This window comes from Cetorhinus maximus, chromosome 15 (assembly GCF_964194155.1).
Source record: "Cetorhinus maximus chromosome 15, sCetMax3.hap1.1, whole genome shotgun sequence".
Taxonomy (NCBI): Eukaryota; Metazoa; Chordata; class Chondrichthyes; order Lamniformes; family Cetorhinidae; genus Cetorhinus; species Cetorhinus maximus.
In genome coordinates this window covers 58,515,776-58,531,695 of record NC_135893.1, presented here as the reverse complement: position 1 = coordinate 58,531,695, position 15,920 = coordinate 58,515,776, and the positions used below count along the sequence as shown (strand labels likewise).

The following is a 15,920-nucleotide window of genomic DNA, read 5'->3' as shown; positions in this document are numbered from 1 at the left end:
ATAAATCTACATCTGAGAATAGTCTCCAACTGTAAAAGATACTCACTGTAAAGTACTAAATTCTTACAATTTCTAACTTGTGGAATGGATGGTCACCTTACACGGTCATCATGGAGACTGCTATGAAGCACCTGGCAAGTCAATAATTAGTTCAGCAAATTCCTGATTTAGCGAATAACCAGGATATGTTTCTTTTCAGGTTAAGAAATGAAAATAAATACAATCAGATCTGGTTCTGAAGCAACTAACTGGAAGGGATTGGGTAGGCAACTGAATAGCTTGAGTGAACATTTCTTACTTTGCCTGTTGTACAGTATTGAACAACGGAAACCAATGACTAGCCACATGCTCCAGCAACACTGGTTTAGCCGTATTCATTCATTTTAGTTGAAAATGTCTCACATACAATATACTTTACATGTTTTTTCACTGAATAAACATCTACCACCTTTCAGTACAAAACTTTGCAGTCTTTCTCTTCCAATAAAGTCTGAAATTCTGTCATGAATTTAATGAGGCATATCATGTCTTAGTGTAGCATCTAGACTTCTGTCCAGCAGTTGTGGGCAGTACTTCGACTTCATCAGAGCGGTCGCTGAGAATGTTGACTTACACAAGACTTGCCCAGCCCCCTCTTTCACGCCAGACCTGTTCTCCATTCACCCGCCCTCCATACAGACCTCCCACTCCATCCCCCGTTCTCCTTCCAGGCTACTCAAGCTCCATGTAAAAGGGCATCGTCCGGCATCACTTTAATTAAATTACAGCCTGTAACTCACTTCATGAGTGACTTCATGAGTATTTCAATTATTGAGGGGGCAAATAAAACATAATATCCCCCTCGAAATGACAAGCCTGTTTCAGAATACTTCAATAACTGAAAAATGGTAGTGTAGCGGAACCTGGTGAAAAGTATGATATAATCAGTGAGAAATGAAACGTTCAAAAGTATGTCTACAACGAAAGATTAATTGTCAAATTAAATCATGTTGTTAAAATTGTTTTCTTTCATTGTCCGAGATCAGTGGTTCTCCAGCCTTTTTGGTTGAAAGGCCCCTTTTCAAATAGATTAGCAATTACAGAATATTTATTGAGAACATTTCCAAATATAAGGATCTCCATGTCACACTCAGCCCACCTCCGTGCACACCTACCTCCTCAGTGAGACTGCCAGCCCATTCTGTGCTGCACATGTGGCTGTCAGTAGTCCACTCCCACCTCACACCATGCCTGCCTCCAGCCACCTTTGTCACCCACCCAAAAGGCTGACCCTGGTCAATAAGCACTCGTATTATTTTGTGGGTCCCCTGGACAGTGTCCATGGATCCAGGGGTCCACAGACCACAGTTTGACAGCTACTGTCCTAGATTTCCGACCTTGCCTCGTGCAAAATATAGTACAGACAAAACCAGAGTGCTAAAAGACATTGTGAGCTGTTAGCTTGAACAGCTGAGCAGCAAGAGTTGTACCTTGCTTTTGAAATTATCTGCTAACAATGAATAGTGCTTTAGTAAGTAATGCAAAGCATTAGTGGAAAGAAAGGAGGAAGATGCACATTAGCTGTAGAGTAGCTTTGCTAAAACTTATTACTAGGTATATGAAAAACTCAACTATTAAGTTGATCGCCTTAAGGGGAGAAGAAAATGATTGCGTATAATACAAATTATTTCTTTTCTGCACCTTCCCCACCTACATAAATAATGAGTCTTTTTTCTGTAAATGATTATCTTGTTCATTATCCTTCCTTGATTTACTAAATTTATTTTAAAGAAGCATTGTTCTATATGACTTAAAATAACAAATACTTTAGACACAAAAAGATTGAAAGGGGGGACAGGAACAATAAGACTTAGAATTCATTTCCAGCTTCAAATGACCTCTACAAACTACTTGAACTTTGTTCTTAAGGCTTATGATACCATCAGAAAGTATAATAATTTTCATAATATGTTTCTGGTTTATTGTAAAGTAGGTTTACGGGTGTGAGTATAGTTGTGTCTGTCTGTGTGATTTAATTACATTTGGAGTTAGGTAGACTGTAAGTTTGGAATTATCAAAAGAAGCAAGATGTAGTAGTGCTTGAAATGCTAATGAGTAAACATGGATGCTGGCTTGGCATGTAAGGTGTGAAGAGAATTTGCATTCTTAGATAAGTGATGGGATTGTTTGGATTTCAAAGGGATGTTAGTCTGTTTACAACTAGTCAGATAAGCACGGCTAAGGATTGTGTTTATTTTTCCTGAAGTTTACTGACAATATTGGCAACATGAAAGTTTTTACATTATGGGAAAGGTATCATTCCAAAGACATATGGAACAACAGAATTTAGATATTAAAGAGAGAGAAACATATATAAAGGAGAATGAAAGGCTATGTGAGGAGAGGGCCATGTAAGATCTCACAGGTGTGTGTGAAACAGCCTTCAAGGAGCCTCCAGCCAATTTGTGCATGAGTCTGTTATGTAACTGAAGTTGGAGAAAGGCATTTGGAATTCCACTGTCAAGAGCGTACTGTGTTAACTTGCTCGTTTTGGTTTTAAATATAAAATCTATTTTGGACAGTTGCCTTAAAGCGGGTGTGTAACTGGGAGTCAGGTTAATTAGGAATTTTAGGAGTTGTTATAGTATTAAGAATTGTAGTCTTATGTATGTGCTTGAATCTTTTATTTTGTTAACAAATGTTTTAATTTAATTTTTTAAATCTCAAAAAAATCAAATAGCAAAACCATTGTGTTAGCACAACCAAGTTTCCCTTATGGATTTGGTCCACCTGGCACACATCATCTGCCACGCCATAACACATCTACAAACACTTAATCTGAATTCAGTTTTATCACCAATTTCCAGCTCTCAATTTCTTTGCACGTGTTAATAATGTGACTTTTATTAATGGCCTCAAACAATGGCAAAAATCATTAGATTAAAACACTGCTTGCTCCTCACTTGCAATCAAATGTTCTACAATTCATTATGTTCTCAACAAACTATAAACAATGCCTGTGACGATTAATTACATTGCTACAATACACTGATTTTGATCACATTTTCAGCTTGAATCAGTTAGTAACACTCTTGCCTGAGTTCAAGCCCCAAACCAGGGCTGCATACAATCTGAGGTGAGAGTTTACTACAGTACTGAGGGAGTGCTGCATTGTCATTGTAATCTTTCAGGTGAGACATTAAACTCTAGGCCCTACGCCTTCTTAGGTAGACATAGAAAAACTCATGACACTACTTGTAGGAGAGTACAGAGTTCAGAATAGGTCATTTCTCTCACTAACTATTTTTGAAAACTTGTTCTATGCAAATTTCCATATTGTTTTCTGAATTTATCTAAATAAACAAGTGGCTATACTTCAGAAAGAAATTCACAGAATATGAAGCACTAAAGCATCCAGAGGACACAAGATACTATACAAATGCTAGCTCGTTCTTGCTTAATATGTCATCACTGCAGAACTCCAAGAATAATGGACACACGCAAGGAAGGTGAAAACTATAATTTGATGCACACCATCCTTGTAGATATGGAACATTACACATGCGAGTTACATTAAAGGTTTCACATGAATTGCAGTAAAACCAATGTTTCACCAATTTCATTCCATGGTGACCATGATACTCTGATTTATGTTTTTACAACTACAGTCTCCATAAATTGAAGAATGAGCAAGAAATGTTATCTACTTCGTCAAAGTCTAGAAAAATGTTTATATTAATATCTGCAAAGAGCATTGGGTGAGACATTTGGTCACCACACATAAACTGGGCACTCAGTATGATTCAATACATGTACAGAAACACACATACATTCTTCAAGGATCTTCTTGCGCATAATTAGATAAGGCAGTTGAAATCAGGAATGCCTCTCTTGCTGGATTCAAATAATTACCGAATCAGGAAAATCAATTGTAATACAAACAAAACAAATACAATGGAGTATGAACACCAGTCTGTATAATTACTTGATTTCATAAAAAGGCTGATAAAGTTCTAAGATTAGAGCTTTACTTTGAAAGCTAAGATAACTGCATTCCAAGGTATCTTAAAAAACAAAATTAAATAAAATATTTATTTTTACTTTCAAATCAACATGCTTCTGTACTTGATACCAGACCATACCATGGATAGGTGAATGAAGGAAAAGGAATGAAGAGCTAAAGGAACAGCATGGAGAGTAAATGCTGACACAGACTGGTTGGGTCAAATGTGCTAAGTATCTTTGAGGCAAAAAGCTTAACTGTTCACCATAAGTGTTGTAAGCAGTTACTGAAGGCTACAATTGTGGCTTATATTTGAATTAGTTCTCCATGATGTTTTGACTTGATGCCACCAATTTCAATGTTCCCAAAACAAATTAAGCCCAAGCAATTGGCATACTAAAGGAAAAAAGAAAATGCCGAAAATACTCAACAGGTCTGGCAGCATCTATGGAAAGAGAAGTCGAGTTAACATTTCAGGTGCGTGACTTTTCATCAGATGTTCCCATAACAAGATAAATCTTAGGGGAATGGGGAGCAAAGGCCAAATTAATTTACTTAGTCAATTTTGTTTACAAAAATGGTAACCATTTCTAACTGAAAGCAGAAGCTGTATACTTAGCAGATTCAGCTTGCAGATTCTGGTCTGTTATGCCTTGCCAATGGGTCATGTGCTAAAAGGGCTAATTTTATGGGAACAACCAACTCTTATTTTGTTATTGGCAACTAGGATCCCTATTTGAACATTTTTGGATTTTGTTTATATGCCTCATGTACCTAGTCAAAAGGTGTTGTTACCGTTTCACTTTACTGTGAAAAGAGATACAAGGAACAGACAAAAATCACAATTCCAGTTTGCACTATAGGCTATGACTGGAATCAGATCGAATATATTCTTGAAGTATGACATGAAGTATTAAATGGTTAAGTCTTGATGCCAAATACAGTATTCGGTAATTCTTAATAGTTTCTTCGTGGGGATCATTATACAAGAAGGAAGTAAAAACTGGTTATACACCTCTGGGTATAAAAGGTTTAGAAAAGATAAAATCAATAGAATGAAAAAGGTAACACTTGACATTAACTGACTGCAATTAGGCTTATCTAGACAATGTCTTAAGTTTATTCATTTGCAATCTACTGCACTTATTTTAGTTGTCCTGCTGTTGCTGCTGTTTAATAGCTTACTACAGTATTTCTTTTGAAGGCGGTGCTTCCAAGATCAATGAAACATCAAGATTTAGCTTTATACTACCTCATTTTCAATCATTCTACAACTTATAATGTGGAGCAAGCTTTCAATGTCTCTCTTGAAATCCACTTAATGCACAGGATACTCATAACATGAATATTTTATTAGTACTAATGAAGAGCCACAGCTGAAACATTAACCTCTCATCTCTTTCAGATACTAATTGAGATGCTATATATCTGATACTATGTGTTTTCATTTCAGATTTACAACATTAGTTATTTACATTTTCACTTTTATTTATAAGGTAACTCTAAATGAAGTATTCCTTAAGCTTGGCTTGCAATTTCACCCACTAGTTCTTGAAACCTTAAGTTTTTGGATACAATTTTGTATATCAATTTGCTACATTATTTTAAATATTGGATCATGTTTTCTTCCTCTTCCCTATCTTTTTCTCATTCATAGGAACAAATTAGTTACATTCACTACTCTTCCTAGCTTAATTAGCTACATCTTTTCTCATCTTCTCAGCCTTTCTCCACATGCTTTCTTTTATGCGTCAATTTAACCATTCACAAGCATTACTCAGGAAACTTAAGCATGCGAACCAAACTAACACCTTAGTGCAGATAAGGTATTAAATGAATCTTTCTGCATGTTAAGGTGGACAACTATTCAAACAAATGCATAAATTTCTTCTTGTGCTCCAACCAACATCTGTCCTTAACCAACACAACCAAAACAAATTAATTGGTTATTAATTTCATTAATTTTTCTGGCGCGTAACTGTATGCTAACTGACTGCCACTTTTGCATATGTTACAACATTAGCTGTGAAGTATTTTGGGATGTACTAAGATGCTTCATTAAATTTTTCCTCTTTATTGTATCTATTCCTTTCAAATGTTCAAGAGCATTATTGCTTCAGTTTCCTGTGAACACAATTCAGATATAGCAACTCAATTCTGTACAGCTACTTACTATTGGACGCAAAGCACAAACCCATATTACAAATCATACTTGCCTTATTGCTACTCACCTTATAAACCACATTCATCCATTCAGCTTCCAAATACTTGGAAAGTTTACTAATACAAGTTAATGGCCTCACCATTTCAAATTTGATCCCTTCAATGTTACTTTCAACTTTATCCCAGGATTTTGGGGAAGTGAACACTAAAATAATTCACTTATCGCCAAAAATGTAGAATCTTGTTTCTAGACAAATAACATTTGTCATCATAGTAACAAATTTACATTTTCTATTTTGAGAGTTTAATGTTTCATTGCTGCAGAATCAGGCCATAACAAAAATAACTGTTAGTAGGTGCAAGGTTTGGATTTAAATTAAGACAAACATATTGGCCGTAACTTCCAAGCTCCAGAGCATCGTATTTGGGGGATGCCCCAAAGATGCACTGGGGAACTCCCCCGCTCCCCACCCAAAAAGCACACCAGAAGTTCCCAGGTAAGGTTTGCATGATAATCACCGGGGAAGTTCAAACTTCCTGGGGCAATTGCCCTGCACTGGGAACATTCTGAAAATGCAACTAAAATCTCAAACTTTGATGGTTCCAACTGTCTTACATCAATAGTTATGCAGAAAAAGTTAGAAGAATTAGAACCAATTCTAGCTTCTGGGTAAATATTGTACAGACCCACACCTGCTACCCACCCGTTGACTAGCCCACCAGCCCACCCCAACAAATATGCAGGAGACCCCCCCCCCCCACCTTCGACTACTCCCACCACAACCACCAACTCCCACTGCCACCACTCCCATCCTTGGGACTTCCCCCACCTCCAAGGGACCACACCCCCCAACACACAAGATTCTCCCCACCCCCACGAGGACTGACTCTCTCCACCCACTCCACAAACCCCCACCAGCCGACCTCACACAACCCCTCCCCTCGCCAAGGCCACTGCTGACCTCCACCCGCCCCATACCCCAAGGCCCGACCTGACACGCGCCCTCTCCCACAAGGCTCAACATGACACCCACCACCTACCTCAGGCCCGACTTGACACCAATCATCCCAGGCCCTACTACCCCCCACCCAAGGCCCGAAGCAACACCAACCCAGCCCACCCACCAAGCCCAACCTAAATCCAACCCACACCCCAGGCCCAACCCGACAGCACACCCCCGCCCATCACCCCTGCCAATACTACCCACTTACCCTATGTACTTACCTTCTCCCTGGCTTGTCAAGGACCTTTAAACCTACCTGGTTTACAGCAACTAGTGCTGTTAAAAAAAGGTGTCATGGCTTCCTTACCTGCGACTCTACAGCCCTCGACACTAGGCCCCGGTGACATGCTGCACTGCCCAGATCTCGTCCGGCCTGAGTTGGAAGATCAGGCAAGATAGGATTGCCTGGATTTCAAGCTAAGAACTTTCAAGCGGAGTGCCAATCCGACTCAGCTGCCACTCTCTTGGAAGTTACAGTCCATAATCTGCTTTGAATCTTAAACAAAGATTCTTCTAAAATGCAACAGTTTTACCTGATTGAATTCCAAACTTCAGGTGCACTTTGAGGGAAAAAAAACCCTTCCAACAGTTTCTGTACACTTTCAGTTCCTTTTGTATAATGTTATTCTCAGCTAGAATAAGCAAATTGGCTACAGATAGCTGTGAAACACTTATTTAATGAGCTAATTGTTGTCTTTTCTCTCACTTTTTCTCCATGCCTCTCTCCATCTCCCTCAGAGAATACAGCTAAGATTGGCATTTGATCTAACAAGGAAACTATATATGCAAGAACTACTCCAACTACCCCAATATTACTGGAAAATTAGCAGATCAGTGTTTCTTTCACATCAGGTATCTATTTTTCTGCAGCACAACACTTCACCAACAGATCAGCAAGAATTGACAAGAATTGAACACAAGACCTGAATATTAAAGGGTACATGTCATTTAGGAAAGGAAGCTAGGAAAAGGAGGAGTGGTGGCTCTGTTAATCACCGATTGTATTAGCACATTAGAGGGGGATGACCCAAGTTCAGGAGACCAGGATGGAGAAGCAGTTTGGGGAGACATGAGAGATGATAAAAGGCAAGAAGTCGCTTGTGGGAGTGCTATATAGGCCTCCTTACAGTAACCACGTGATAGGTTGGGGTATAAAGGAAGAAATAATGGGAGCTTGTCAGAAAGGTACGGCGACAATCATGGGCAATTTTAATCTACACATAGACTGGAAAAATCAGAAGGGCAAAGGTAGCCTTGATATGAAATTCGTAGAATGTTTTCGGGATAGTTTCTTAGAACTGCACATTCTGGAACCAGAAATCAAGCTATACTAGACCTGGCATTGTGCAATGAGATAGGATTAATTAATGACCTCATAGTGAAGGGACCCCTGGTAGCAGCGATCATAATATGAATGAATTTTACATTTAATTTGAGGGAGAGAAGAATGTGTCGAAGACTAGTATTGTAAACTTAAATAAGGGCAAATAGAATGCGTGAAAGTAGAGCTAGCTAAAGTTAACTGGCAAATTAGGTTAAGGGACAGGTCAATAGAGATGCAGTGGCAGACATTAAAGGGGATATTTCAAAATACACAGAATAGATGCATTCCAATGAGAAAGAAAAATTTCAAGGGGAGGACCCACCATCTGTGGTTAACTAAAAATGTTAAAGATAGTATCAAACTGAAAGAAAAAGCATTTAATTGCGCAAAGATGGATGGCAGGTCAGGAGACTGGACAGAATATTAAAAAACAGCAAAGAATGACTAAAATGTTAATAAGGAGGGAAAAATTAGAGTACGAGAGAGAGCTAGCTAGAAAAATAAGACAGTTAGTAAGAGCTTCTATAGGTATTTAAAGAGAGTTAACAAAGTGAGCGTTGGTCCTATAGAAAGCGAGTCTGGGGAATAAATAATGGAAAATAAGGAGATGGCAAATGAATTGAACAGGTATTTTGCATCATTCTTCACTATAGAGGATACAAGTAACATCCCAGAATTAGATGTAAATCAGCAACTGCAAGGAAGGGAACAACTCAAGAAAATTACAATGACCAGGGAACTGGAATTGAGCAATTGTTGGAGCTGCAACCTGACAAGTCCCTGGGTCCTGATGGACTTCATCCAAGGGTCTTGAAAGTAGTGGCTAGTGAGATGCTTGATGCATTGGTTTTAATTTTCCAAACTTCAGGGAAGGTTCCATTCGATTGGAAAATAACAAATGTAACTCCTTTATTCAAATAGAGACAGAGACAGAAAGCAGGAAATCACAGGCCAGTTAGCTTAACATTTGTCATAAAAAAATGTTAGAAGCTATTATTCAGCATGTTATAGCAAGGCAGTTAGAAAAATTCAAGGTAATCAGGCAGAGTCAACGATCTTTTGTGAAAGGGAAATCATGTTTAACCAATTTATTGGAATTCTTTGAAGAAGCAACATCTGCTATGGATAAAGGGGAACTGGTGGATGTACTGTACTTGGATTTCCAGAAGGCTTTTGATAAGGTGCCATTTCAAAGATTATTGTGGAAAAATAAAAGCTGAAGGTGTAGGGAGTAACATATTGGCATGGATAGAAGATTGGCTAGTTATCAGGAAACAGAGAGTGGGCATAAATGGGTCATTTTCTGGTTGGCAAGATGCAATGAGTGGTGTGCCACAAGGATCAGTGCTAGGGCCTCAACTCTTTACAATTTACATAAATGACTTGGATAAAGGGACTGAAGGTATGGTTGCTAAATTTACTGATGACACAAAGATAGGTAGGAAAGTAAATTGTGAAGAGGACATAAGAAGACTACAAAGGGACACAGATAGGTTAAATAAAGTGGGCAAGGATCTGGCAAATTGAGTTTAACGTGGGAAAATGCAAAATTGTTCATTTTGGCAGGAAGAGTAAAAGAGAAGCATATTATCCAACTGGTAAGAGATTGTAGATCCCTCTGCATCTCAGAGCTCTGAGTGTCCTAGTGCATGAATCGCAAAATGTTAGCGTGCAGATACAGCAAGAAATTAGAAAAGCTAACAGAAAGTTATCATTTATTGCAAGGGGAATTGAATACAAAAGTAGAAAAGTTATGCTTCAGTTATACAGGACATTGGTGAGACCAAATCTGGAGTGCTGTGCACAGTTTTGGTCTCCTTATTTAAGGAAGGATGTAAATGCATTGGAAGCAGTTCAGAGAAGGCTTACTAGACTAATACCTGGAATGGGCGGGTTGTTTTATAAGGAAAGATTGGACAGGCCAGGCTTGTACCTGCTGGAATTTAGAAGAGTAAGAGGAGAGTTGATTGAAACATATAAGCTCCTGAGAGGTCTTGACAGAGTGGAAAGCATGTTTTCTCTTGTGAGGGAATCTAGAACTAGGGGTCACTGTTTTAAAATAAAAGGGTCACCCATTAAATCCAGAGATGGGGAGAATTTTTTTCTCTCAGAGGGTCATGAGTCTTTGGAACTCTCTTCCTCAAGAGGCGGTGGAAGCAGAGTCTTTGAATATTTTTAAGGCAGAGGTAGATAGATTCTTGATAAGTAAGAGGGTGAAAAGTTATCAGGGGTAGGTGGAAATGTGGAGTTGTGGTTACAATCAGATCAGCCATGAACTTAATCTTGAATGGCAGAGCAGGCTCAAGGGGCTGAGTGGTCTACTCCTGCTCCTAATTCATATGTACGTATGTATGTAATTAGGAATAGGCTATTCAGCCCCTCAAGTCTGCACTGCCATTTGATAAGATCAAGGCTGATCTGATTGTGGCCTCAACTGACCTACTTGCCTGCCCTCCCATAATTCTCGACTTCCTTGTTGATCAAAAATCTCACTTTGCTTTGTATGTAGTTCATGACCCAGCCTCTACTGCTCTCTGAGGAAGAGAATTCCACAGACTAATGACCCTCCAAGGAAAAAAATTCTCATCTCAGTCTTAAATTGGGGATCCCCAATTTTTAAACCGTGTTTCCTAGATCTAGACTCCCTCACGAGGGGAAAACATCCTCTCATCATCCACCCTGTCAAGTGCCCTCAGGATCTTATATGTTTCAAAAAGATCACCTTTCATCCCTTCTAAACTCCAATGAGTCTAGGCCCAAATTTTTAAGAGTGGACAATGCACTTTCATGGTGCTGATAACATTTCTTCTGTTGTGGCTTCCTGCTGCAAAGCAAATAGTATGCAAAATACTGCTTTGGTTACAGTTTCATTACTCAAACCACTGAAAGATCAGGAAGCAGGTGAACAGTCCTGAATGCTTCTAACTTTTTATTGTTTACTGAAAATACATTTGCGATATATGCCACAAAAATTCCTGGGTGGAAAGGTGCTAAGTGTCCTTATTCTCACTCATGGGACTGGTTTTCCAACTAACTCAAGTTACTGGACCATTCTCACTTGTGAGAAAGAGAGCAGCATTTCCTAGTTTCCAGGGAGCAGCCTCAATTCCTGGACCTGTACAGCTTAACCAATTTATTTTACTTTTATTTTAAAAGTGTCGGAAGGACCTCTAGTGTTGGAGAAATAAATGCATCAAAAATATATTACTGGGCAGTGCAGACATATAATCTAAGTTCAGAGCATGATGTAAACGTACCATGTTGCAGGTCAGCACAACAGAGGTATTTTGATGAACTCACAGTTGTCACAACCACCTGGCACCTGAGTACGTCCTCTTTCCTTGGCAGCAGGAATGCAGACTGGTTCCGAGCAATTAGACAATAGCGCTGTAGTGTGGGATGCACAGTTTTCACACACTTGTTCTTGTGATAAATTCTAGAAAAGAAGGTTGAGTTTTAACCAGAGGATTCAGATATACACTAATTGACAAAAGAACCAGAGGGCAGTTTGAGGTAGGTTTTATTTGCCCAGCAAGCTTTTGTGATTTGGAATGCACTGCATGAAAGGATGGTAGTAACAGGTGCGACAATAACTTTCAAAAACTAGAACTGGATTAATACTTGAAAAGGATAATTCCTTCAACATTTTATGGGAAAAAGGGCGGGGGGGGGGGGGGGGGGTGCGGAACTAGGATGACTGGTTTGCTCTTTCAAAGAGCCAGCATAAACTCAATGGGCCAAAAATCCTTCTTCTGTGCAAGATTCTACAATACAGCCCAAATATATTTGAATAAATAACTGAGTTAGCTAAAAAGAATGCATTCAAATTATGCAAAATCTGACGCAAAGGAACATAAGATATCTGCACCAAGATGTCACTAACATTACACACTAATCCATTACCATCTTGAAAAAAGGGGTGTAATAATGTGGTTAAATGTAAACATTCCCTTCTATATCCCCTACATAATCGGTCAACATATTTAGCCAATAAGTTTAATATTAATGGTCGAAGTATACCTGTTATGATTGGAACCAGACCCACAAGTTTTTGGCACAATCGAGTTTTGTTTAAAGTAGACAACGTTTGGGATTCAAGACACTTACTCAGAGAATAAAGCCACAAGACTCCAACGGTTTTGAACAAACAGAAATAAACTTTATTATACAAGGTCAAAAATGTAAAACAATCTACAATATCTATCTTATACTCTAATATTCAAGAGTTAAAATGAGGTACATGTAAATTAACAGACATACTGTGGTCAAACCCACCATACTGCATAATAAATGACAGATGCGACAGATTCTATGGATTTCTCAGTAACCCACCCAGACATCAGTAAACACCAAGTCAACCAATCTCGTTGGAACTCTCTCTCTCTCTCTTACAAGGGATTCCAGTCGTTATCTTCGAAGATCTAGCCTTGGAATTCTCTCCAAAGGACACTTCAACTTGGACTGCCACAACGACAATCTCGCCTTCTGAGGCTCCGTTCCCCTGGATTCCTGAATCTGCACTCAAGTACCAATTCACAATCACAACTTCTTTGGCCACACTGAGCAGAATACTGTTGCTCCAAAAGGGGTACCTTTGATCCAACAGCCTGCAGCACGGAATCACCAACCTTCTGCTGCCTCCTTCGATCACCAGGGTTCTTCAATCACCAGGGCTGCTCCTGAGCTCTCACCACGTCTGCCAAGTGCAGCCCTTTTTCTGCTTGGAGCATCCTGCTCTTCTCCTTTTCCTCCTTAACTGGGACTTCTCCCTCTCCCTTTAAGACCTCTCCCAGTTCCTTGCCTGGGACTCTGCTCTGAAATATGGTGCCTCGCTTCTGGGTCACATGGCCCGGTTTATTTCTGCCATTTTCTCGTTGCACAGGTGTGCTGGGCCCGTCATCAGCCTGAAGAACTTAAAATGCTGAATTGCGCATGCACCACCTGTTCCCGGTCCGCACCTCAAAGGGATTGTCAGGACTTGGGGGTTCCGGGCACCTGCTCTCCGACGAGTTAAGTCTGGCTTTCGTAAGACCCATTCTTTTGCAAGAAAGCTTCACCATAGTGAAGGTTTCATTACAATGTCTTTAAAATTTCTTTCCAAGAAGTACTTAACATCATAAACTTCTAACAAATAGCTTATTACATATTGTACAGATAAACTTTCCATTTTGTTTCACAATTACACATATATTATAAAGTTACAAAAGGTATAAACAAAACAAAAGCCAGTACATGTAACAAGTAGGATTTGCAGCATTCAAACATCATAGAATTAGCATGCCTCGGCACCTGCCTTTTCTCCTACACTCTTTCTTAAACTCTGAATAGAACATCAACAGTTGTGTGATTTTTCTATAATCTTTTCAAAGTTAACCAAAGGTTGTGAAGATACATTCATGTTTTCTTCGGAAACATCTTGACCAACTTACATTTCTATCTTGTACCATGGGTTTTTAATCTTTCTAGCGTAACTACAAAGCAATACTCTGGCGGTCTTCCCCTCTTCTCATAAGGATGCATATTAGGCATGCTATACGCTATAATTAACTTTCGTATAGGTTTCTCAACTTTAATACAGAAGAACATGGGGTTTTTCTTACTCTTTCCCTCTGGTAATGGGAACATGCCTTTAATGGGTCCTTTAAGTTTGCTATGGAAACTGTGTTTGCCTGATGACAACCAGTTTCAAAATTATCTTCTTCACTCACTTCTTCCGTAATAGATTCCGTAACACTTGTTTCATTGTTTTGATCAACACCAGATGAATAAACCTGCACCAGGGGAGTTTTCTCTCTTTACTCATGTCACCTTCTAGCTAATCCAAGAGATGTGCAACAGCCTTCTGGACACATTCATATTCTTCTCACTAGCGCTTGAAAAATTGAATTTTCATCTCTACTTCTTTCACAATTTCATCCAAATATTTGTTTACACTACATTTTCCAGGCTTATTAATCTTTTCATTCAGCTCAACAACTGCTCAGGTCAATTCAGTTTTCTTTCTTTCAAAGTCATGTGCAGAACCCTTATACAAGATGTTCGGAATCTTTCCTCCATGGTTATTGCTCCTTGGGCTTTTCCAATTCACTCATTAGATCCTCAATTTGTTTCTTAAAAATGTCCTTATCTGCTTTTAAAATTGGGATCTGTTCCTCCATACCCCTCATCTCATCCTTTTTGTTCTCCAGATGGAATCAGAGTTCAAGAAGTTCATTGCTCTTTTCAATGCAAAGTTCCAACAGTTCATCAGTCTTTAAATTCAGCATTAAACCAATTGCTCCATGCAACAGCAATTCCTTTTCCTGTTCAAGGCATTTTTCACGGCATTTTCCACGACATTTGAGAGGGACTTCTGATACTTGAAGTTCATCAAGTTTTAATTGAAGATCTATCTTTGTTCAATTTGCTTCCATGAGTTTATCATTTAGATGTTTCAAGTCCTCATTCAAGTGGTCTACCAGGGGAGGCGTAGTGGTATTGTCACTGGGCTAGTAATCTAAAGACCCAGCCAGGATATTGCTCTGGGGACCTGGGTCCCACCATGGCAGATGGTGAAATTTGAAATCAATAAATATCTGGAATTAATAGAACCATAGAACAGTTACAGCACAGAAGGAGGCCATTTGGCCCATCTTGTCCACGCCAGCCTGAGGACACCCAGGTGCCCTTTCTAATCCCACCTTCCTGCACCCGGCCCATAGCCCTGCAGCTAACAGCACTTAAGATGCCGATCCAGGTACTTTTTAAAATTGTTTTAAGTTTCTGCCTCTCCATCCAACTTGGGCAGCGAATTCCAGACACCCACTACCCTCTGCGTAAAAAAGTTCTTCTTCATGTCCCCCCTACGCCTTCTGCCACTGATCTTGAATCTATATCCCCTGGTTCTAGAATTCTCCATCGAGGGAAACAATTTTATCCTGTCCACTTTATCTATTCCCCTCATAATTTTGTACACCTCTCAGCCTTCTTTGTTCTAAGGAAAATAACCCCAACCTATCCAATCTCTCCTCATAGCTACTCTTTTCTAACCCTGGCAACATTCTTGTAAACCTCCTATGCACTCTCTCCAGAGCTATTATGTCCTTCCTGCAATGTGGTGACCAGAACTGCACACAATACTCCAGCTGTGGCCTCATCAGTGTTTTATACAATTCCAACATTATATCCTTACTTTTATATTCTATACCTCTGCCAATGAAGGAGAGCATTCCATATGCCTTCTTTACAACCTTGTCTACTTGAACTGCTGCCTTCAGGGACCTGTGTACTGATGATGACCATGAAACCATTGTCGATTGTCGTAAAAATCCATCTCGTTCACGAATGTTATTTAGAGAAGGAAATCTGCTGTCCCCACCTTGTCTGGCCAACATGTGACTCCAGATCCACAGTAATGTGGTTGACTCTTAACTGCCCTCTGAAACGACCTAGCCAGCCACTCAGTTGT

General features: G+C 39.4%; 1 protein-coding gene across 5 annotated transcripts in view; it reads right to left on the bottom strand.

The window, feature by feature from the left end:
• LOC144690711 (putative helicase with zinc finger domain) overlaps positions 1–15,920 on the bottom strand; it is a 453,895-nt gene that overhangs the window by 355,973 nt on the left and 82,002 nt on the right. For all 5 annotated transcript variants that reach the window (XM_078558475.1, XM_078558473.1, XM_078558477.1 and 2 more), the window contains one exon: positions 11,731–11,909. In XM_078558475.1, coding sequence (XP_078414601.1) covers positions 11,731–11,909 — 179 coding nt within the window. The remainder of the gene's footprint in view (positions 1–11,730; positions 11,910–15,920) is intronic.